Below are 23,959 nucleotides of genomic sequence, written 5' to 3'. Positions count from 1 at the left end.
CTTCTGTACTTCAAAAGTCACTATGAAGAAAATGAAAAAGAAGCCACTGACTGGGAGGAAGTATTTGTGAATTATACATATGATAAATAACATAAATAAAGACAATCAATTTTTTAAATGGGCATAAGATTTAAATAGACATTTCACCAAAGAAGATATAAGAATGGCTAATCACCACAAACATGTCCAATATCACTAACTGTTAGGGAAATGCAAATCAAGACCCCAATGAAGCACCACTTCACACCCACTAGGAAGGCTGGAATCAAAGACAACAGCAAGTGTTGATGAGGCTATGGCAAACCTGGAACTCTCATAAAATGATGGTGAGAATGTAAATATAGTATAATTTACAAAGCAATTAGTGATTCCTTAGAAAGTTAAACATGAATTCACCATACAGCCCAGCAATTCCACTCCTAGTTACACACCCAGGAGAAATGAAAACATACATCCACACTTGTACGTGAATGTGAACACAGCAGCATCGTTTGTAATAGACCAAAAGTGGGAATAATTCAAATGTCCATCAACTGGCGAAGGGATAAACAAAACGTGGTCTATCCATGAAATGGAATATTATTCAGCAACAAAAGGGAACGAGAGACCGGAACACACAACGTGGATCAACCTCCAAAACCTGGTGTTAAATGAAAGAAGCCATATGCAAAAGACTAACAGTCTACAGCCTGTAAGATTCCACTCATATGAAATGTTCAGAAAAGGAAAATTATTATAGAGACAGAAAGCAGATTATTGGTTGCCTGGGGATGGGAGCAGGAAGTGACTACAAGTGGGCACAGGGTGTCTCTTTGAGACATGGAAATGTTTTAAAATTAGACTGTGGTGCTGGCTGCACAACTCAGAGTTTACTAAAACTCATCAAATTATACACTCAAAATGAGTGAATTTTATAACATGTAATATCATGCCTCAATAAAGCTGTTTTTAAAAGAGTAAAAGTCGCAAAATTTTGTTTTGACCAAAACCATGTTTCAAAGACACCAATTCTCACACGAATTCAAAAAGATTAATATTCAGACTCTGGATTAAGCTCTGAAGTCAGTGTGAGAAAATGAAATGTCTTCCGTGGCAATAGTGATGTGACGTCATAGTACTTTAACCATGATGTTCTTTATATATGAGAGGAACATTTGCATACTTTATGAATTAAGCATCTATTTTGGAGTCTCCTTATAATCGGAAACATCCTTCTCTAACAGGAGAGGGTATGCAGTCAGAGAAGTGAGTAGATGGTCAACAGACAGATGGAATTTATCAAATGTTATGTGCCCCACTTGCATATGATGAAATTATTTCAGTATATCACAGAAGAAAATGGTAGCAAAACATCTTAACCATACAAATTGATTTTAACTGACAAGTTGATTTTACTGTCTATTTGATAACCAGTATCCCTTTAAAACCATTCTTTCAATGAGCCAAACCCAGGACGTTTGTCAATATCTAAATGAGTAAGTTTTACTGACAGCAAATTAGGAATCAACTTCACTGATGTCCGTTAAGACGTATGATTTCTATGTAAGGATGAGGAAGATAAAGGCAGCTGTCAGTTACTTAACCTTTTTTATTCTGGAAACCGGCAATTAAAAACAAAGAAGTTAAGCATTGATCCTGCTCTGTTAGTCTTCTATTGCTGTGTAACAAATATCCACAAACTCAGTGACTTAAAAACACCACTAATAAATACCTCCTAGCTCTGGAGGTCAGAAGTCCTGGCTGGCTCTGCTGGGTTTTCTGCTTAGGGGCTCACAAAGCCAGAATCAAGGTGCTGGCAACCTGGGTTCTTATCTAGAGGCTCCAGGGAGGAATCTGCTCCCAAACTCATTCATGCTGTTGGCAGAATGCAGTTCCGAGGGCTGTAGGACTGAGGTCCCTGTTCCCTTGCTGCCTGCCAAGGAGGAGGGGTCACCCTCAGCTCCTCGACAACACTCACAATCCTTCTCATGGGGCCCCCTCCACCTGCAAAGTCGGCAATGGTGCGTCCCACCTTTCTCCTGCTTCAATCTCTCTGACTTCTGCTGCCGGCCTGAGGACATTCTCTGCTTTTAAAGGGCTGATGTGAGCAAATTCAACCCACCCAGAACACAACCTTAATTATATCTGCACAATCTCTTTCAGCGGGTTACCCCTGGGAGTAACACCTGGAGGCTTTTAAAAGTCACGGGAGAATTTCTCCCAACCGCACCTGACTGTCTTTACAGGCAAATATATAGCTCAAGTGGATGAGTAAAAGCAGTCAACGTGGAAGGAATGGCATGATTAGCAAACTCACCGCTTCCTAACTTCCTAATAAAATAATCGATTTATGCAGAGATCGTCAGTGAAAATGAAACAAATGGCAGATGACAGCTGAATGAGGAGCCGGAGAGCTGACCGCACCTGAGCCACTTTAGAGAAGTGACGGCAGAGCGGCACCTACGTGTCACGTGCCTCTTGCTACAAAGTCCGAACCTAACACGCTAATCCAGCTGTTGGAGCTGGCTTTCAGTTCACAGGAAATTTAGGAAGCAGAAGTGCAATTTAAATGACACCACGAAAAAGCAAACAGAGAAATCCAGAATGTGGAACACTCTACAGCCGGCCCAGTTTCTTCAATACGTCAATTACCTGGGGGTGGGGGTGGGCTGGGGGACTGTTCTGGATTAATGGGATGTTATTACCAATTACAATACAAGAACAATATTTGGATCCTGATTCAAAAAACACAAGAGTAAAAGGACATTTTAAAGTTAATCAGAAAAACCTGAATATGGACTCAGTATTAAAGTAAGAATCATCATTTTCATTGGTTGGCATAAAGGTCTTAAGGTTGTATGAGAAAACATTCAGATTTTTTAGAGATGCACATAGGGCTGAAATGCTACGAGGGGTTTGCTAATTGCTTTAAAATATTCCGGCAACCACAAAAAGAGAGGATGGACAAAGCAGGTACACAAAATGTTGAAACATATCGAATCTGGGTGATGTATATGCATGGGGGCTCATTGTTCTGGTCCATTTTCACCCAGGACTAAAAATTTTTATAATAAACGATTTCATTTAAGAGATTTCATTCATTGAGCATCTGCTGAGAATCAATCACTGCGTTCAGGGCTTCGCATCCATTTCCTGCTGGATCCTCACTACGGCCTCATGAAGCAGGTACCATTTGTATCCCCACTTTTATAGCTAAGAATATGAAACAACGACGAGTGTAGGGTGTAGCCGACAGGCCTGCCAATTGCCCGCCACCCCAGCGAAGCCTCAGAGGCCAAGTAAATGAAAGATTTCTACATTTTTTGTTTCACAAAGCAGTTTGACAAGTCGGCTGCAGCCCGCATTGGAGGGTGATCCCCCAAACCACGCGCCAACCGCAGCATAGGGGATGCTGGAAGGTTCGGAAGGAGACAAAAGGAGGAGACAGGTAGAGGGTGAAAGAGAAACAGAGGGACCACAGAAAAGCAACAAGGTGGAAACACAGGGAGACAGTCACGGAAAGGGGCGGAGGGAAGAGATGGGGAGACAGTGGGGAAGAGGGATGCGCTTGAAGGGGGATGTCACAGACCTAGAGAGTCAGACAAAGCTACTGCAACCTTGGTCCACCTTCCACTCTGCCCCACCCCTCACACCAACCAGAAAACGGGAACCCCTCGGAGCAAAGGAGAGACCAGACACGTTCAGTATAGAGCTCTGTCCACGTGTAGTTACAGATCCGTGTCAGGCACGATTACCCTGTCCTCTCTCCCCATCCCCCAGCCCCCATCCTGTGACCTTCTCCCCAGCCAGCTCACCAGCTCCAAGCTCAGAGTCAGGAGGAAGGGAAGGAGGAGTTATTTATTTATCTAAACCATGTTTCAGTTTAACGGCCTAATTGAGATAAAAGTCACAGACCCTCAGTGCCCAGCAAAGCTGTTCTAAGTGGGGGAAAATCTGTGAGGCTGAAGTTAATAGCACAAGGGCCACGTTAATGACACTAGGGGGTTCAGATCAGAGGCTCCTGGAGGCGGCTTCAGGTGACGGTTTAATCACAACGGAAAAAACAGCTCTGGGGCTTGCAACGTGTGACTGGGGGAGTGGGGGGAGTGGGGATGGCAGAAAGGGGTTACAGGAGGGAGAGTGGGGAGCAGAAAACACAAAGGAAGACAGAATCCTCAATGCATTTCAGAGACTGGAACTAGAGCTGCAGGGGAGGGCAGGCCTGTCACACCCCCCCCCCCCAGGGCATGTTAATAACACGGAACCACTTGCTCAAATTACACGTTAAAAAACACCTTCTTCTCCTAGTGGCGTTATTCATGAGAGCCAAAAACTGGAAACAGTCGGCGGATGAATGGATAAATGAAATGTGGCATAACCATACATGGGAATATTATCAGGTACAGAAAGGCAGGCAGTACTGATACACACGCTACAACGTAGATGAACCCTGAAAACATTATGTTGAGAGAAGCCAGATGCAAAAGGCCACGTGTTATATGATGCCGTTTTTTTTTTAACATCTTTATTGGAGTATAATTGCTTTACAATGGTGTATTAGTTTCTGCTTTATAACAAAGTGAATCAGCTATACTTATACATATATCCTCATATCTCTTCCCTCTTGCATCTCCCTCCCTCCCACCGTCCCTATCCCACCCCTCTAGGTGGTCACAAAGCACCAAGCTGATCTCCCTGTGCTATGCGGCTGCTTCCCACTAGCTATCTGTTTTACGTTTGGTAGTGTATATATGTCCATGCCACTCTCTCACTTTGTCCCAGGTTACCCTTCCCCCTCCCCGTATCCTCAAGTCCATTCTCTAGTAGGTCTGCATCTTTATTCCTGTCTTGCCCCTAGGTTCTTCTGTCCTTTTTCTTTTTTTTTTTTAGATTCTATATATATGTGTTAGCATACGGTATTTGTTTTTCTCTTTCTGACCTACTTCACTCTGTATGACAGTCTCTAGGTCCATCCACCTCACTACAAATAACTCACTTTTTTTTTTTTTTTTTTTTAAACCTCGGCTTTATTTATTTATTTATTTTTGGCTGTGCTGGGTCTTCGGTTCGTGCGAGGGCTTTCTCTAGTTGCAGCAAGTGGGGGCCACTCTTCATCGTGGTGCGGGGACCGCTCTTCATCGCGGTGCGCGGGCCTTTCACTATCGCGGCCCCTCCCGTTGCAGGGCACAGGCTCCAGACGCGCAGGCTCAGTAGTTGTGGCTCACGGGCCCAGCTGCTCCGTGGCATGTGGGATCTTCCCAGACCAGGGCTCGAACCCGTGTCCCCTGCATTAGCAGGCAGATTCTCAACCACTGCGCCACCAGGGAAGTCCCAAATAACTCACTTTTGTTCCTTTTTATGGCTGAGTAATATTCCATTGTATATATGTGCCACATCTTCTTTATCCATTCATCTGTTGATGGACACTTAGGTTGCTTCCATGTCCTGGCTATTGTAAATAGAGCTGCAATAAACATTTTGGTACATGACTCTTTTTGAATTACGGTTTTCTCAGGGTACATGCCCAGTAGTGGGATTGCTGGGTCGTATGGTAGTTCTATTTTTAGTTTTTTAAGGAACCTCCATACTGTTCTCCACAGTGGCTGTACCAATTTACATTCCCACCAAGACTGCAAGAGGGTTCCCTTTTCTCCACACCCTCTCCAGCATTTATTGTTTGTAGATTTTTTGATGATGGCCATTCTGACCGGTGTGAGATGACATCTCACTGTAGTTTTGATTTGCATTTCTCTAATGATTAATGATGTTGAGCATTCTTTCATGTGTTTGTTGGCAATCTGTATATCTTCTTCGGAGAAATGTCTATTTAGGTCTTCTGCCCATTTTTGGATTGGGTTGTTTGTTTTTTTGATATTGAGCTTCATGTGTTGCTTGTATGTTTTGGAGATTAATCCTTTGTCAGTTGCTTCATTTGCAAATATTTTCTCCCATTCTGAGGGTTGTCTTTTCGTCTTGTTTATGGTTTCCTTTGCTGTGCAAAAGCTTTTAAGTTTCATTAGGTCCCATTTGTTTATTTTTGTTTTTATTTCCATTTCTCTAGGAGGTGGGTCAAAAAGGATCTTGCTGTGATTTATGTCATACAGTGTTCTGCCTATGTTTTCCTCTAAGAGTTTGATGGTGTCTGGCCTTACATTTAGGTCTTTAATCCATTTTGAGTTTATTTTTGTGTATGGTGTTAGGGAGCGTTCTAATTTCATACTTTTTACATGTAGCTGTCCAGTTTTCCTAGCACCACTTATTGAAGAGGCTGTCTTTTCTCCATTGTATATTCTTGTCTCCTTTATCAAAGATAAGGTGACCATATGTGTGTGGGTTTATCTCTGGGCTTTCTATCCTGTTCCATTGATCTATATTTCTGTTTTTGTGCCAGTACCATACTGGCTTGATTACTGTAGCTTTGTAGTATAGTCTGAAGTCAGAGAGCCTGATTTCTCCAGCTCCGTTTTTCTTTCTCAAGATTGCTTTGGCTATTCAGGGTCTTTTGTGTTTCCATACAAATTGTGAAATTTTTTGTTCTAGTTCTGTGAAAAATGCCAGTGGTAGTTTCATAGGGATTGCATTGAATCTGTAGATTGCTTTGGGTAGTATAGTCATTTTCACAATGTTGATTCTTCCAATCCAAGAACATGGTATATCTCTCCATCTGTTTGTATCATCTTTAATTTCTTTCATCAGTGTCTTATAATTTTCTGCATACAGGTCTTCTGTCTCCTTAGGTAGGTTTATTCCTAGATATTTTATTCTTTTTGTTGCAGTGGTAATTGGGAGTGTTTTCTTAATTTCACTTTCAGATTTTTCATCATTAGTGTCTAGGAATGCAAGAGATTTCTGTGCATTAATTTCGTATCCTGCTACTTTACCAAATTCATTGATTAGCTCTAGTAGTTTTCTGGTAGCATCTTCAGGACTCTCTATGTATAGTATCATGTCATCTGCAAACAGTGACAGCTTTACTTCTTCTTTTCCGATTTGGATTCCTTTTATTTCTTTTTCTTCTCTGATTGCTGTGGCTAAAGCTTCCAAAACTATGTTTAATAATAGTGGTGAGAGTGGGCAACCTTATCTTGTTCCTGATCTTAGAGGAAATGGTTTCAGTTTTTCGCCATTGAGGACGATGTTGGCTGTGGGTTTGTCATATATGGCCTTTATTATGTTGAGGAAAGTTCCCTCTATGCCTACTTTCTGGAGGGTTTTTATCATAAATCGGTGTTGAATTTTGTCAAAAGCTTTCTCTGCATCTATTGAGATGATTGTATGGTTTTTCTCCTTCAATTTGTTAATATGGTGTATCACATTAATTGATTTGCGTATATTGAAGAATCCTTACATTCCTGGGATAAACCCCACTTGATCATGGTGTATGATCCTTTTAATGTGCTGTTGGATTCTGTTTGCTAGTATTTTGTTGAGGATTTTTGCATCTATGTTCATCAGTGATATTGGCCTGTAGTTTTCTTTCTTTGTGACATCTTTGTCTGGTTTTGGTATCAGGGTGATGGTGGTCTTGTAGAATGAGTGATGGTGGTCTTGTAGAATGAGTCCCTCTGCTATATTTTGGAAGAGTTTGAGAAGGATAGGTGTTAGCTCTTCTTATGATGCCGTTTATGTGGCGTGTCCTACACGGGCAAATCCACAGAGGCAGAAATTAGATTAGTGGTACTTAGGGGTTGGGGGGAGAGGGAGAATGGAAAGGGACTGCTGATGGGCGTGGAGTTTCTTTCTGGGGTGTTGAAAATGTTCTGTGACAAGAGTTGTTGACGGTCACACAACTCTGAATGCACGAGAACCCACTGAACTGTATATTCGAAATGGGTGAATTTTATGCGATCTCAAATATATCTCAACAAAGCTGTAAAACATTTTTAAAAATTTGAGTAACCAATAAAGAATTTCTTTTTTGCCTTCCCTCTCAAAGATACGGAGTTTCTCAATCTTGTTATCAGGCTAGTTTTATTTTCTGCTTTTCAGTACAAAATCAGAAGCAAAGGAGAGCATTTATATAGATGGCAGGTAACCAAACACCATGGAAGCAATGAGAAGCAGCAATAAAGGATGAGATGAAAGCCAAATCTGTTCCCCCACCAAATCCTGATGCTCAGGATGAAATGTTTCCATGTGGCTAAGGGCTCTCCCCACGTCGTCCTCAGAACGGACGGGCTACTCTTCATCTGCTTCTCCAGAGCACGCCAGCCGCCTTTTGACCACTGTATTTTGTGGGTTATCACAGAAGCCACATCTACAGAAGACTGCCTTCATAGACAGCTACTTTGTGACAAAAAGTGGTTCACAAACTTCCAAAGACTTTCCGCACTGGTTTCTGCTTTCCTTGCACAAAGGAGATCACTGTAATTCTTTCTAAAAAAAACAAAAAATCTCTCCAGTTTTTACTGGGTGACTTTCTACAGTATGTTACAGTCATGGTTTTCTTTCCAAGAGCCTTTAAAGAATTATCAGAGAAGGAGAACGTCAGATCAGAACAAGTCACTTCATCAACCTGGGTCTACACCTCCTTACCTGTACATGGAAGGGTGACCCAGAATTATCTCTAAGAATATTCAGTCTCAAAGGGATCAGTCAGCCTGTATCTATGGAAATTTTTTTTTTCTTTTTTTGCTGTGCTGTGTAGCATGCGGGAATCTTAGTTCCCCAACCAGGGAGCAAACCCATGCCCCTTGCAGTGGAAGCGCAGAGTCTTAACAACTGGACCACAAGGAAAGTCCCAGCCTGTGTCTATGAATCATGGAAACAGAACTACATGCAGAAGCAGAGTTCCAGGAAACTTTAAGAAGACTTTAATTTCTTGAAATTTTAACAGAGTAATCCTCTAGTATTAAGTTAATTAAAAAACTCAGACACAGTTCCTCCGCAAACCTTCTCTGAGCAGTTGTGGGAGGCAAACAAGATGCAAAGAGACGAAAAGAGCTTCCTGGTCTCTTGTATTCAGCTATGCTGATTTCATGGAAAAACTCTAGCATGATCTGCTTATTACATCACTGTGGGCAAGTTAACAATAGAGCCAGATGACAGGCCAAATGATGAATCCTAGCCTCAAGAACAAAAGATTGTTTAGGAAATTTCTGGACAGTGGGAACTGATTTTGGGGAATGGGAAAAAAAACAAACAAACAGGTGGACAACAGCTTCTCATCTAACCTGGCCGACAGTCACCTTTAAACAAACTGCCAGTCTTTCAGAAGGCAGGTGAGAATACAGTGTCTCATTTCTTTGTGGGTCTTGAAATTCCCACTACAGCAATTCCTGTCCAGTCCTAATTCCTCTAGGGCACTAACTGCGGTCACCACAGAGCACTCCTACACAACCACACATCTGCATAGGCTGAGACCAGCGCTGGCCAGAGGTGGGCATGGGTCCATGAGATCTGTGTACACAACAGGGGGAGTCCTGGTCACCGGCTAAGTAGAGATTCCAAATGGAGCCACAGGAATAAGGGAAATTGATGTGGAACTGACAATAGTGAGCAGCAAACAAAACCCATAAACCCATGAGAACTGATCAAGTAAGCCAGTCCCACACTTTGGAAGCAGACACAAGAGCAGGGTGAGGTTTACGAAGACACATGCCAACCCCCTGTGATCAAGGAACGTACAAGATCAGTGAGAGAAGCTGAGGACCTCAGACGCGGGTCCAAAGAGAGCTTCTTTCTGGTTTCCAAGTACCCAATCCTTTGATTTGGGGAACCTCCTAAACTGTCTTAAAACCTACAGCCAAACTAGTCTGTTTTCCAATAGCTTACTTACAAGAGATATTACTAGGAACATAAGTAATCATTTAGTATGTTATTAATTACATGCAATATCTTTCATCCCCAGCTTGAGCTATAAAGCATGTAACAGCATTAGGGGCTGCATTTATACATTATTGTGGCACCACCCGATACCACGACTGGAATTACAGTTTGCCAAACAAACAAGCAGGCTTACCAATTTTCTGATTAAAAATCTTGTTGAAAGTGATTTCATGTCTCTCCTCGAGATACTTCTGCATCACGCTCCGGATACTAAAAGAGAAGAGTGACATGTTTTTAACAATGACAGCCTCCATCCCTAGAATGGAAGATACATGGATGTCTTCATTCAAGGATATTGGCTTGATGAACTTGATTTTGGTATTCATTTCACAATGTATGTGTATATCACATCATCACATTGTATACTTTAAATATAAATAATTTCATTTGTCAGTTATACCTCAATAAAAAATATGCCCAAAAAAAGGATACTGGCTTGACGAGAGATGCCTCTTATTGACACCCATGATTGCATAAACAGCTGACTAAATTTAAAGCTGGAAACACCACAGCTCCAGCTAGTACCCTCTTCCCATGACTCAGGGCCAACCTTACATGTAGAGACTTGACTATGAAAAATAACTTAAGGACTTTGGGGAAGCTTTCCCTCAACACCACCACTTTACAAAAATATTAAAAGCGTACACACACATGACAAATTCTGCTAATCGATGAATGAGTTTCTTTCTAAAGCAAAAGCAAATGTTCCCTGGATATATTAATATTCAAAAAATCACACTTCTATACATCAATGATAAACCACGATAAAACATAATTAGAAGGAAGATTTCACTTACGCCAGAATAAGAAACATCAAATGCCTTGAAATAAATCTTTTAAAATATGTGCAGGAATGTTACAGGGAAAAATTACAAATTGTACTGAGAGACAGTAAAGATCTTAATACGTGGAAAGATAGACCACAGTTAGGAATGGAAAGATTTAATACTGCAGAAACCCAAAGTCTACCCAGATTCATCTATAAACTCAATACAATTCCTGTCAATATTCCAATAGGATTTTTCATAGAACGCGGAAACAGATAAGCTCTTTATAAAGTGTATGCAAAACAACACAGGCTCAAGAATAGCCAAGACATTTCTGAAGAAAAAGAATGATGATAAAAGGGCTTATTATGAAGCTAAAATAATTAAAACAGGATAAACAAATTGACCAATGAAATGGAACAGAAAGCATATAAACTGACCCACACATACATGGAACCTTGATACATAATAGAAGTGGCAAGGCAGAAAAATGGGGAAAGGAGGGACTATTCAATAAGTGAACCCCCAAAGCGATTATCCAAATGGAAAAAGTAGAAATTAAATCTCTATCATCCACTGATGGGCAACAATTTGGCATTATCCCTTCCTTTTTGAAACTAATTGAGGTATAATTTACATGTAATTAAATGCACATTTAAGTGTACTGTTAAATGAGTTTTTCACATATCATACTCTTCTAATCAAGATATCAAATATTTCTATCACCCCAAAAGATGCTCCTTTGCAATCAACCTCCCCAAATTCTAGGATCTGAGCAACTACTGATCTCCTTTCTGTTAATAAAGATGACTTGCTGTAGTTCTAGAATTTTATATAAATAATACAACATGTTGTCTTTTGTGTCTGGCTTCTTTCCCTCGGCATAAACAAGCTTCATCCATATTGTTGTGTGCATAAGTATCCAGTTCCTTCTTGTTGCCAAGTAGTATGTCATTGTATGAATATTCTACCATTTGTTTATTTGTTCATCTGTTGATAGACATTTGGGTTGTTTCCAGTTTGGGGTTATTACAAATAAAGCTGCTTTAAACATCTGTGTATACGTCTTTTTATGGGCATGTGTTTTCATTTTTCATGGGTAAATATCTAGAGGTGAAACTGCTGGTCATATGGTGAGTTATATTGAACACTATGAGAAACTGCTGAACCATATTCCAAACTGGGTGTAGGATTTTACATTCCCACCAACAATATATGATAGTTCCAGTTGCCAATACTTCGGTTGTCAATATTTTTACTTCTAGCCACTCTGTTGGGTGTGTAATAGTATTTCATTTTGATTTGTACTTTAATTTGCATTTCCCTGATGAATAATATTTTCTCCCACTCTGAACCTTGCCTCTTCATTTCCTTCATGAAGTCCTTCTAAAAGAACAAGTGTTTAGTTAATGAGTTCCAATGTGCTGATTACTTCTTTGGTAGACAGTCTGTGCTAAGAAATCTCTCACATCCCAAGGTCATGAAGATTTTAACCTATACTTTCCCTTAGAAATTTTAAAGTTTAGATTTTATGTTTAGGTCTAAGATCCATTTGTTATTTTTGTGTACGATGCAAGGTAAGAACCAAGGTTCTTTTTTTCTTTATAATACCTAATCGTTCTGGTATCATTTGTTGAAAAAACTATCCCTTCTCCATTGAATTTTCTTGGCATCTTTGTTGATTCAACACTAAATATGTGTATGTCTGTCTTTGGACTATACTGTTGCATTGATCTATATGTCTACCCTTACAAAAATACTGTATTATCTTGATAGCTTTAGGCTTAGTAAGTCTTGAAATCAGGAGGTTTAGTAACCTAAGCATTCCAACTTTGTTTTATTGCTTTTGGTTTTGTTTTTTGTTTGTTTTTTGGCTATCCTAGGTTCACTGTATATAAGTTTTTTAAATCAACATGGAAATTTCCTCCCAGAAAAAGCCTGCTGAGGATTTGATGGGGATTTTGTTGAATCTACAGATCAATATGGGGGAAATTAACCTCAATAATACTAAGTGTACTATGCATAAATATGACATATTTCTCCATTTATCTAAGCTTCTATAATTTCTCTTATTACTATTTCATAGCTTTCAGTGTAGAAGTCTTGTTCTTTTCTTATAATAGCTTTCTCTGGTTTTGGTATCAAGATAATATGACTCATAAAATGAGAGGAGAATTATTCCTTTATTTAATTTTTCTGAAAGAGTTGGTGTAAGACAGTATTAATTCTTCAAATGTTTGATAGAACTCATCAGTGAAGCCATCTGAGCCTGGAATTTTCTTTGTGGGAAGGTTTTAAATTACAAATTCCATTTCTTTCATAGATATAGGGCTATTCATATTTTCTATTCCTTCTTATACTGGTAACTTGTATCTTTTAAGGAATTTGTCCAATTCATCCAATTTGTCGAATTACTGAAATTTGATATTTCTTTATTGCCCTTTTAATGTCCGTAAGATTTAGTGACAGTTCTTCATTCATTCTTTATACTGTTAAACTGTATTTTCCTTTTGTTTTCCCTTGATCAATCTAGGCAGACGTTTATCAACTGTACTGATGTTTAGTTTTTGTTTCATTCATTTTCTTCTATTATTTATATTTTTTATATTTCACTGATTTCCACTCTTTGTTATTTAAATGCTTACAATTTACTGTGGGATTAATTTGCTACTTTTCTAATTTCTTACAAAGTCTCACCACTGAATTTAAACATTTCTAATATAATCATTTAAAGTTATAAAATTTCCTCTGGGCATTGACTTAACTGTACCTCACAGATATTAATAGTCTGTTTTCATGTTCATTCAATTCAAATTATAGTCTAATTTCTCTTGATATTTTTTTCCTTGAACTGTAAGTTATTTATTACTGAGGTGATTCATTTCCAGATATTTGGAGATTTCCAGATATCCTTCTGTTACTGAATTTTGGTTTAATTCTGCTCTTCAAAAAACAATGGAGAGAATTAAAAGACAAACCACAGACTGAGAGGAAATGCTGGCAAATCATATATCTGATTGAGGAATTGTATCCAGCACATATAAAGGATTTTCAAAGCTCAAGAATAACAAAACAAAAAACCCTCTTAAAAAAAATGGGCAAATGACGCATACAGACACTTCACCAAAGAAGATATGTGGATGGCAAAGAAGCATATGAAGAGATTCTCAACATTAGTCATTAGGAAAAGGCAAATTAAAATCACAATGAGATATTACTACACACCTATTAGAGTAGCTAAAATTTGAAAAGACTGACCGTATCACACATTGGCAAAGACGTGGAATAACCAGAATTCTCATACACTGCAAGTGGGAATGTAAAACGAAACAAACACTTTGGAAAACAATTGGGCAGTTTCGTAATAAGTTAAACACAAACCACTATAAAATCCCATCAATTCCACTTCTAGGTATTTACCCCAGGGAAATGAAAGCATACACCCATACAAAGACTTGTACATGAATGTTCTCAGCAGCTTTATTCGTGATGATCAAAAACTGGAAACAACCCAAGTGCCCCCAATAGGTGAACAAATGGATAAATATGAGTGGATATCCATATAAGGTAATAATATTCAACAATGAAAAGGAATAAATTATTGATATAACATGGGTGGATCTCAAAAAAATTATTCTGAGTAAAAGGAGCCAGATTACAAAAAAAAAAAAAAGAGTACATATTGTTTGATAACAAAGAGGCAGGAGCAAACTTTTGGAAATGATACATGCAGTAAAATTAAAAATGTATGTATTGATATTTGGTCTCTGTCCTGCTTCTTGGCAGAGCTCCTCAAACCGGTGGAATTTCCTGAGTGATAGGAATGTCTTATTCATAAGGAGCCCTTTTCACCCATACCTGAGTTTATGCTAATGAGGTGACTTGGAAAACCCCTAGATAACTTCAGGATAGGACTGGTTGCCAGAGGAACCAACCATGTGATTAGAGGATTGGAACTTTCAGCCCTACCACTTGATTTCCAGGAGGCTAGAACTGAGTTCAATTACTAATAGCCAATGATTTAATCAATGGGGCCTGTGTAATGAAACTTGAATAAGAACTCTAGAACGATGAGGTCTGGAGAGCTTCCAGGCTGATGAACCCGTCAATGTGCTGGGAGGGTGGCACTCCTGGAGAGGGTGTGGAAGCTCTGTACTCCACTCCTTCCCATGAGACCCTGCCCTACGTAACAACCACTTTGCAGTTCCTGAGTTGAACCCTTTACAGTAAAACTAATCATAGGCGTAGGACTTTCTTGAGTTCTGTGAGTTGTTCTAGTGAAATCTCAAACCTAAGAAGAAGGTCGTGGGAACCCCAAAACGTGTAGTCAGTTAGGTAGAAATGCAGGTAGACCTTAGACACATATTGCAGCTGGCATCTGGGGGCAGTCTTGAAATATGTGTAGTTTATTTTACATGAATTACATCAATAAAGCTAGAGATTTTATTATTATCATCATCATACCACAAGGATGCAATCAGCAAAATCTTGGGTGTGGGAAACTCTACACAACAGATGACCCAGTTTCTTCAACAAAAAATTTCAAGAGGAAAAATGATAGGGAACCTATAGTTCAAAAAAGACTTAAAAGAAATAACAATCAGGTGTAACATATGAACCTTATTTAAAACTCAATTCAAGTAAAACAAATTTCTTGTAAAAAAAAACTGAAGATATGTGAATACAGATTGAATATTTTATGATATTAAGCAAGTATCACTTTTTTAGCAGTAGCAATGTGTTATGCTTATGTTGGGTATTTTCGGAGCTTTTATCTTTTAGAAATACAGAAATATTTACAGATGAAATGATATATATCATGTCTAGGTATGCTTCAAAATAACCTAAAGGAAACAATGTATGGATGAAACAAGATTGGTTATGTGTTGATTATTGATAAAGCTGAGTGGTGGCGACAAATTTATTGTATGATTCTCTCCTGTACATGTTTGAAATTTTCATTACAGAAAGTTTAAAACAATCAAAATATGGCCTCCAGATTCCTGGACCATTACTTTACACACCTCTTCAACAAAATAAGCATATATACTTACTATGTATAATACTATACCGATTGGAGGCATAATGGTTTTTTTAAATTTAATACCAACTGGTTGGTGATATACCAACCCTACCTGTCATGAACTACTGGGGTTCTGCTACATAAATGCAAGGTAAGTATAATAAATATTGTATCATAACTTAAAGAATTTTTCTACTACTAAAGTAGTTTAAAGAGCAGATATCTGCTCTCTACTGGCCAAAGGATGACTATGGATACCTCCCATTATTAAAAGTCTCTATATTCTATGTGAAGTTTAATTCTGTTCTATTCTGATGTCCAAAGTAAAATGCATCTTTCTGTTCTATTCTGATGTCCAAAGTAAAATGCATCTAAACAAATATTTCAAATCATATGTGACACATCACCTAAAAAAAAACTAGTCATGCATAAGGTAGTTGTGAAGATCAAGCAAGATGGCTTTGTTAGAAGCACTGCCCAAATAAGAACTGTTATCATTATGACCATCAAGAAACCCAAAAGGCAGGCTTTTTTTAAGATAGGATAACTAAGCAATCATACCAAGATTCAACTCCCCCAAAAGGAAACTGCTTTCTTTCATACTGTCAGCTCTTCCCAAGGTTCCTCGGTTCACCAGATCTTTGGCAGAAAAGTCTTGTATGTAATTTGCATAGCATTAAACAACAGCGCATGAGATGATCTATATTCAGGCGACCACAACCCAATTAAGCTAAATGTGAATTCCTTTGTGTTTTTTCCTCCAATATTTTGACAATCCACATCCTGTTTTTAATGCCTTTTCTTTTGCAATATATTACCTGATATTAAAGTGACACTAAACATAATTGAATTTCACTGGCAAAAACAAAAAACAAAAAGCAAACAAAAAAAACCCACACCATCAATACAAAAGTTACCCCTGAACAGATACAATATGAAAGATGAACAAAGTTATGGGTTCATCAAATTTACCTAATCAGTTACTAAAACTTTGTGATCTAAACCGTCCCTTCAAATTGGTTACAATAATCATTTTTGAACCCATTTATCTTTCTCTCAAAATACGTTTGCATCAGCAACAATATAGAAGCAGCTTCATTTGATGGCTACCTTGCTGTCTGTGTGGAATAAGCATCAGAGCAGGGGAAAACTGGAGCCAAGGAGAGTCCGTAGGAGGGCCGGGAGCATCCTCCTTGTTCCTAAGAGCCATTTTTCATGGAATTATCTCATTTAAAAGATCCCAAGGCATAGCAGCACTATTTACAATAGCCAAGACAGGGAAACAACCTAAATTTCCATCAAAAGATGAATGGGTAAAGAAGATGTGGTATATATACATATATAATGGAATATCACTCAGCCATAAAAAAGAATGAAATAATGCCATTTGCAGAAACATGGATGGACCTAGAGATTATCATACTAAGAGAAGTAAGTCAGACAGAGAAAGGCAAATACCATATGATATCACTTATATGTGGAATCTAAAATATGACACAAATGAACTTATCTACAAAACAGAAACAGACTCACAGACACAGAGAACAGACTTGCGGTTGCCAAGGGGGAAGGGGAAGGGGAGAGGGGGAGGGATGGATTGGAAGTTTGGGGTTAGCAGATGCAAGCTATTATATAGAGAATGGATAAACAACAAGGTCCTACCGCATAGCACAGGGAACTAGACTCAATATACTGCGATAAACCATAATGGAAAAGAATATGAAAAAGAATGCATATATATGTATAACTGAATCACTTTTCTGTACAGCAGAAATTAACACAACATTGTAAATCAACTATACTTCAATAAAATAAATTTTAAAAAAAAGATCCCAAGGGCCTCACATTTTGCCCAATATCCAAACTCCCTGGCACGTTATGGGGAGCATTTTCAAAGACGCCCCAGGCTACCTCATCAACCATATCTTCCCTCTGTCCTCACACAGTAGCCACGCAGGATTTCTTCACTGCTCTGTAATTCTGTAAATGCCATTCCCACTAATGCCTCTCCTCATGTGAAAACCTCCTGCTCAGCCTCCAGGATCCAGGTCAGGGTCACTGGCCTTCGCCAACCCCTGCAGAGGCAAGCCCTCTTACTTCGGTTTCCACTGCATGTCAGGTGGCACCATCGTATCATTTCCCACAATGTATTGTAAACATACACACCTCCGTACCCATCCCCTGTTCACTTAATCACTCATTCATTCAAGATAGGAAGTGTCTCCTTTCCACGAGCCAGGCACTGTGCATGACACTCAGAATACACAGTGGGTCCCACCCGGTCTCTGCCCTGAAGGGGGCCACGTCTAGAGGGGTGACAGTGGGGTAAGCAGGGAGTCCCAACGCAGTGTCACAGGTACGCGTCAACAGGGGCAATCACAGGGGCCTACAGAGTCTAGTGCAACACGGCTGAACTCCAGATCCCAAGGGGCCCCTGACAGAGAAAGCAACGGGACCACTCGTGCAGCATCTGATAAGCCATGCCAGCCTGCACCGAATAATTGAAGTAAACGGACAAAGGATAGCAGCAGGTTAAAAAAAAAAAAACACAGAGAAAATTGCCAGACAACATACAGCCTCCACTTTTGGACTCATTTTTCTAACTACGCGAGAATACCTAAATTACCACCCTTGAGATTAATGTCCAGCTTTTCATGGCTTATTTTTTTTTGATTGATTGATTGATTGATTGATTGATTGCTATGTTGGGTCTCTGTTTCTGTGCTAGGGCTTTCTCTAGTTGCGGCAAGTGGGGGCCACTCTTCATCGTGGTGCGCGGGGCTCTCACTATCGCGGCCTCTCTCGTTGTGGAGCACAAGCTCCAGACGCGCAGGCTCAGCAGCTGTGGCTCACAGGCCCAGTTGCTCCGCGGCACGTGGGATCCTCCCAGAACAGGGCTCGAACCCACGTCCCCTGCATTGGCAGGCAGATTCTCAACCACTGCACCACCAGGGAAGCCCCCATGGCTTTTTTTTTTTTTTTAAAGCAAACACTTCAGGACTTCCCTGGCGGTCCAGTGGTTAAGACTCTGCGCTTTTACTGCAGGGGGCTTGGGTTCGATCCCTGGTTGGGGAACTAAGATCCCGCGTGCCTTGCAGCACGGCCAAAAAATAAATATATAAAGCAAACACTTCCTTTCCAAGGACTGACAGATGACATTTTGTTTCTACAACTGGCAAAAATGCTGACTTGGATACAATTGCTGAGCTTCCTTGTCCCCCTCACACAGTTCTTCCCTAAGACAATGTGAACCAGGCCAGAACCTCAGAGAACAAGCACTCTCTAGGCAAATAGATTTACAAAGTAAAATATGCTCCGTATAAGATCATCCAATGGAATTTTTCAACTACTCATCTTTTAATTTGGTACATGATACCACTTATCACGCGAGAACTCTTCATCTGTGTCATGTATTCATTCATTTTCTCCTTTATGGTTTCCAGGTTTGGGGTTCACCTGGGACAGCCCTTTATATCCCAGAGTAATAAAAATATATACTCTCATGTTTTTCTATTTTTAATATTTTGATGATTATCTCATTAAACACTGGGGAATTTATTTTTTTACAGTGTGGAGGGGTTATGACTTTACCTGATGGCCAGCTATCATGCACAATCCCTTCCCCAACAGACTCAAAATGCTACCTTTGCTCATAAGCCAAATTCAAATTTTACTATATAGATGAATATAAATATGCATATACAGGAGATTTTGCATGCTCTGCCACTTATGTGTCTTATGTGCCTGAAACAAGACTTATGTGTCTGTGCCTGAAACAAGACCACACTGTTTTCATTCCTATAGCAATGTTTTATATTCGGTAGAGCAGACCCCTGCTGTTTAACTTTTTCAAAATTTTATTGGTTATTTTTGCCCATTTTTCTCTTCTAGATGAATGAGGATCAGCTTATCACATTCTTTAAAATTCTCATGTGGATTTTGATTGGGATAGGTTAATTTGAAGAGAACTGACATCTTTTCAATACTGAGCCTTCCTGTCTAGAAATATCTTGTAACTCTCCCATTTATCCAGATTTGTTTTGACTTCTCTTAAAGTTTTGTTTTTCTTCATACCAGTCATATTGGTAATTAGTTGGTGAGGTCTGGTTTAGAGCAACACATTAGAAAACACTTCTTTTAAAGAAATTATTTTGAAATGTTTTGACAAGTTAATAGTCACATAACTTAAAAATAGAAAGTTGTCAAAGTAACCTCAGCGAGAGAGAATTATTTTGCAGAGTATCCTTAGGCATGGAAAGTATGCTTACAGGATAGATCATCTTAAATAGCATGGGTTATTATTTTTTTCCTGCTAAATGTAAACATCAGAGCTATGATTTAATAGATATTCATGACTGAATGAGGTTCAGTGAAGTCTTCCATACTCAGTGAGTAAATGGATACAGTTCTCTAAAGTTTCACGTCTTAATATGCTTCCTCTCTTGGATAATCTTTTTCCATCTTTTTTTTTTTTCTCATCCTTCGATGAGAAGTCTTCCAGTCAAAAGGTTGTAAATCTGTCCACACGACTTGGATGAGTCAGAACTCTGGTTGCAAATGCATTTATTACAACTCTATCCATATCTTTGCCATCAGTGTCACGAGGCTCTTTTTCAGTCATCTAATGCAGTTTCCAAAAAGCACATCAGCCTTCCTTCAGTCTCAGTTATTTGAGATGCTGGACGTTCTGTATCTCCATACGATGTGTCACAGGAATTTATATCCGAAGTCACCAGTGCTGGTTACACGTGACACTGGGACAACAACGAGGTTATCGTCAGCCCTACCCGAAGATAGTCTTGATCCACACACAAAGCAATCTTCTCTACTGGTTTTAAAAATTCTTGTAAAATTTTTCAAACATGCAAAAAGTAGAGAATGGTAGAGTGAACACCCATAACCCGTCAATCAACACCTCAGGAAGTTATCAAGATTTTAGTCTGCTACTTTCATCCTCCCCCTCACTTTTCCTCCGTTTTTTAAAAAGCATTTTAAAGCAAATCTCAGACTACGTATTGTTTTACCTTTACTACTTCTATCTGCATTTCTAAAAACTATGGACATTTTCCTTCCAATAAACATGATCCGTTATCACTTCCCAACCTCACCCTGGAAATAACAATAAATCTTGAAGATCTAATACCCATTTCCTAAATCAAATTTCCAGGATTCTCTCAGAGGTGTCTTTCATATAGTTGGGTTTGAATCAAGATCAAATCAAGATCCACACATTCATTTGATTATTATATCTCTGAAATCTGTTTTACTCTCGAGCACCCCTCCATCCCCACCACCCACTTTTTATCTTCATGCCAGTGACTTACTGAGGAAACCAGGACAGCAGTCCTGGAGGATGGCCCCCATTCTGGATTTGCCTGTTTGCTTCCTCATAAGGTCACTCAATCTGTTCTTCTACCTCCGTGTGTCCTGTAAGCTAAAAGTCAGCTCTGAACTTGAGTACGTTCAAGTCCACCTTTGGGGGCAGGAATACTCACTACATAGTCTTCATATTGCCTCATACAAGTAGATGCGTTTATTTCTCCTCAGTGTTGGGGAAGGGGAAGTTCCCCCCTCCCCTTCTTGAGTTCCTTTGGCCAGTCTAATAATTAAATGGACACAAGACAGAGTAACAGGAGAAAAGAACAAATTTAATTCATACGTACAGAAGTCTCACAGAAATAGGACCTAAAGAAATGACCAAAGCAGGTGGCTTTTATACTTCTTAGACAAAGAAACAATAAATCTGTGAAGAACTGACAAGACAAAGACATTTGGGCTTGGGGTCCTAAATTAGTGAAGAAGTAATAACAAGGTTTGTTTACACAGCCTTTTCGGCCCTGAATTCACCATCTCTGGTGATAAGGATGTCTCTCTACCTCCTGGGGCCGGGAGGGTACCTTTCACATGGGAGATTTATTTCCTGCTTTCTGGAGACAAAGGAGGGTCAAAGTGTTCTTCCATTGGTTGTTTCTTAAGTAACCTTAATTCAAAATAATCAGTACGCCACTTTAGCCTATTTTGGGGTCGGCCTGTCCTGAGCCCCAACGTTAGTGATGTGAAAATTCAGATGGTGAAAGTTTGACCTCTCCATTTAAAATTCCCCCATCTACCTTTCATTTAGTGGTTTCATACACTGATGATCTTTGCCTAAATCAATACTTTCAGTAAAAGTTGCAAAATGATGATTTTTTTTCTAATTCCATCATTCCTTCTGATTTGCTGCAATTTCCTCCTGATTTGCTGCTATTCTTCTGTAAAGATGAATCTCCCATGACCAACTAGGGAGTTATGGTTACCTTAAAATGTAGTTCGTACTGAAAGGTAAGATAAATGCTTAATTCTTTACCTTTTTCATTGCCGCTTTCCAGAGACAGAGTTGGTGCTCTATTTTCACTGCCAGTAGTGATCAATAAGGCGTTTTACTTGGGGAATCTCTTTTTCGGGGATAGCAGGTGAAGAAGTTGAGTTGTGGATGGAGTCACTGAAGTGTCTCTGACAAACAGAACTCCATCCCAATACGAGCTCAACGACCTTTCTGTATGAAGGTTTAATAGGCAACCTGCTTCATTAATTTTCTACCACAATTTAGAAGGTACTACTAACAAGATTAATAAATGTAACATAAAAAAATCCTTAATGCATCTAGAGTAACTGACAAGTATGTTCAAGCCAAAGATCCCCATTTACCTACAGACAGGGAGAGACGTGAATTTTAATTTTGCTTTTGAAATAAGGGTGCATCTGAAATTACAAGTGTGTCTGAGGTAGGAAAATAATGAAAGTATCAATATATGTAAGCTACTGGATCACCTCATCAGATCCCTGTAGTAGATCACCCAACTGAATGAAGATAATGCATTTTCAAACTGTGTTACTAACATCTGAAATTGACAATGTTCCTCTACCCAAATCCAAGAAACTTCTTTGTTTAGAAGATTCATGTGGCAGAAGGTAGTCTGAGGTTGTCTATTAAAATGCACAGAATTTGAACTGAGGCTCAACTGTGCCGTTTGCTATCAAGGTGATCTTGAGCAATTAGCTTCTCTCTGAACCTGAACTTCCTCCTAAAATGGGGATGATGAGTATTGTGGAGCCGTTTCCAAGAATCTGAAAATAAGGGAAAAAGCTTGCCCTCGGAGAATGAAAATTTTAAATCAACACATAACACAAAGGGCAGAGAAATGCCAAAGGCTCCTCGGCTAACAAGCTGTGGCTTCAGTGACCGTGTTATCGAATCCAGGGGGCACCTGGCACCAGTTAGAGCAGGAAACATGAAAATGTGGACACGGGCCTCTCACTGTCAGGGAATTCCAGGATTCCACACCCAGGGTAAAGCCACCCCGTGGAGAAATGACCTGGTCCCAGCTACTGCAGCTGCCGAGCCAGGGGGCTAGGCCTTCTAACCCCTCCAGCCACAGGACTGTGCCACCTGTGTCACCTTCTGAGGACAGCGTCACTTCCACGAGGGCTGCCTGCAGGGGAGAACTCTCAGGTCATGGGGACTTCAGGCATCAAGGCTCCTGAGAATGAGTGCTGAGTGTAAAGCAGCAAATCTGACACTCCACCTATAGTCTGGCTTTTCAGGTAAATCGACCATGTGAGTTAGTGCACTTTGAGGGGTGGGAGCCTCTACCTCATCGGATTCTCAAAGGGGTCTTTAAATAAGAACCACCGGGCTCGAAGAAGATAAGAGAAGAGAAGGCGCTAGTTGGGCCGACTCAGCTGATTGATGTGAACTTCACAGTAAGAGGCAGAGAGAGACCCAGTGCCATGACAGAATCCAGTTTCTGAGTCTGAAGGGCAGGGGGAAGCCCCCAAGGACCACAGGAAAGACACTGGTGTCCGAGGAGAGTACCAGCTTTCCCCCAAGTAGACAAAATACCCCTCTCAATGTCTCCACGTGGACATGTCTGGAGTAATTTTCTTTTTTCTTTTTCAAATGTCTACCAACTACAGAGAATAACCATAAAAACTAACAAGAAAGAGTCAATATGTGTAAAACTACAAGGCACTGTATACAAGTATTAGTGGGGTTTTTTGTACTCTGAATTCAAATCTCTTGCATAAATATGAAACAGATGACCATCAGATGTCATTGGGTTTAATAAGTTAACATTGTCAGACCTAAGTGTTAAGCTCAGCAAGTAGATCTCCCATCATGATCATTTTAATACTGATCCAATTCACACCCCAGGTCTGGAGAATGTTTCTTAAGAGCAGGGAAAGAATTTTATCAGGTTAGAACCACTGAGGAGGCCCTTCAAAACTGGAGTCTGGCTTTTTCTACTGTTCTGCCACCATCTATCCTATACCAGAGACTTGTGAGACACCCACAGGCCATAATGTTTAACTTCAAATTCTG

General features: G+C 39.7%; 1 protein-coding gene across 5 annotated transcripts in view; it reads right to left on the bottom strand.

Annotated features, from left to right (window-relative positions):
* The window catches only part of LOC309610921 (G protein-coupled receptor kinase 3), a 124,310-nt gene that overhangs the window by 91,043 nt on the left and 9,308 nt on the right, over window positions 1-23,959 (bottom strand). For all 5 annotated transcript variants that reach the window (XR_014234232.1, XM_082354475.1, XM_082354477.1 and 2 more), the window contains exon 2: window positions 9,941-10,017. Coding sequence is in view for 4 of the 5 variants with exons in the window: in XM_082354475.1 (XP_082210601.1) it covers window positions 9,941-10,017 (77 nt within the window). In the remaining variant the exon portion in view is untranslated. The remainder of the gene's footprint in view (window positions 1-9,940; window positions 10,018-23,959) is intronic.

Source organism: Balaenoptera borealis (genome assembly GCF_965194805.1).
Source record: "Balaenoptera borealis genome assembly, chromosome: 14".
Taxonomy (NCBI): Eukaryota; Metazoa; Chordata; class Mammalia; order Artiodactyla; family Balaenopteridae; genus Balaenoptera; species Balaenoptera borealis.
Note: the sequence above shows the minus strand (reverse complement) of the source record. Positions and strands in the feature narration are given on the sequence as shown.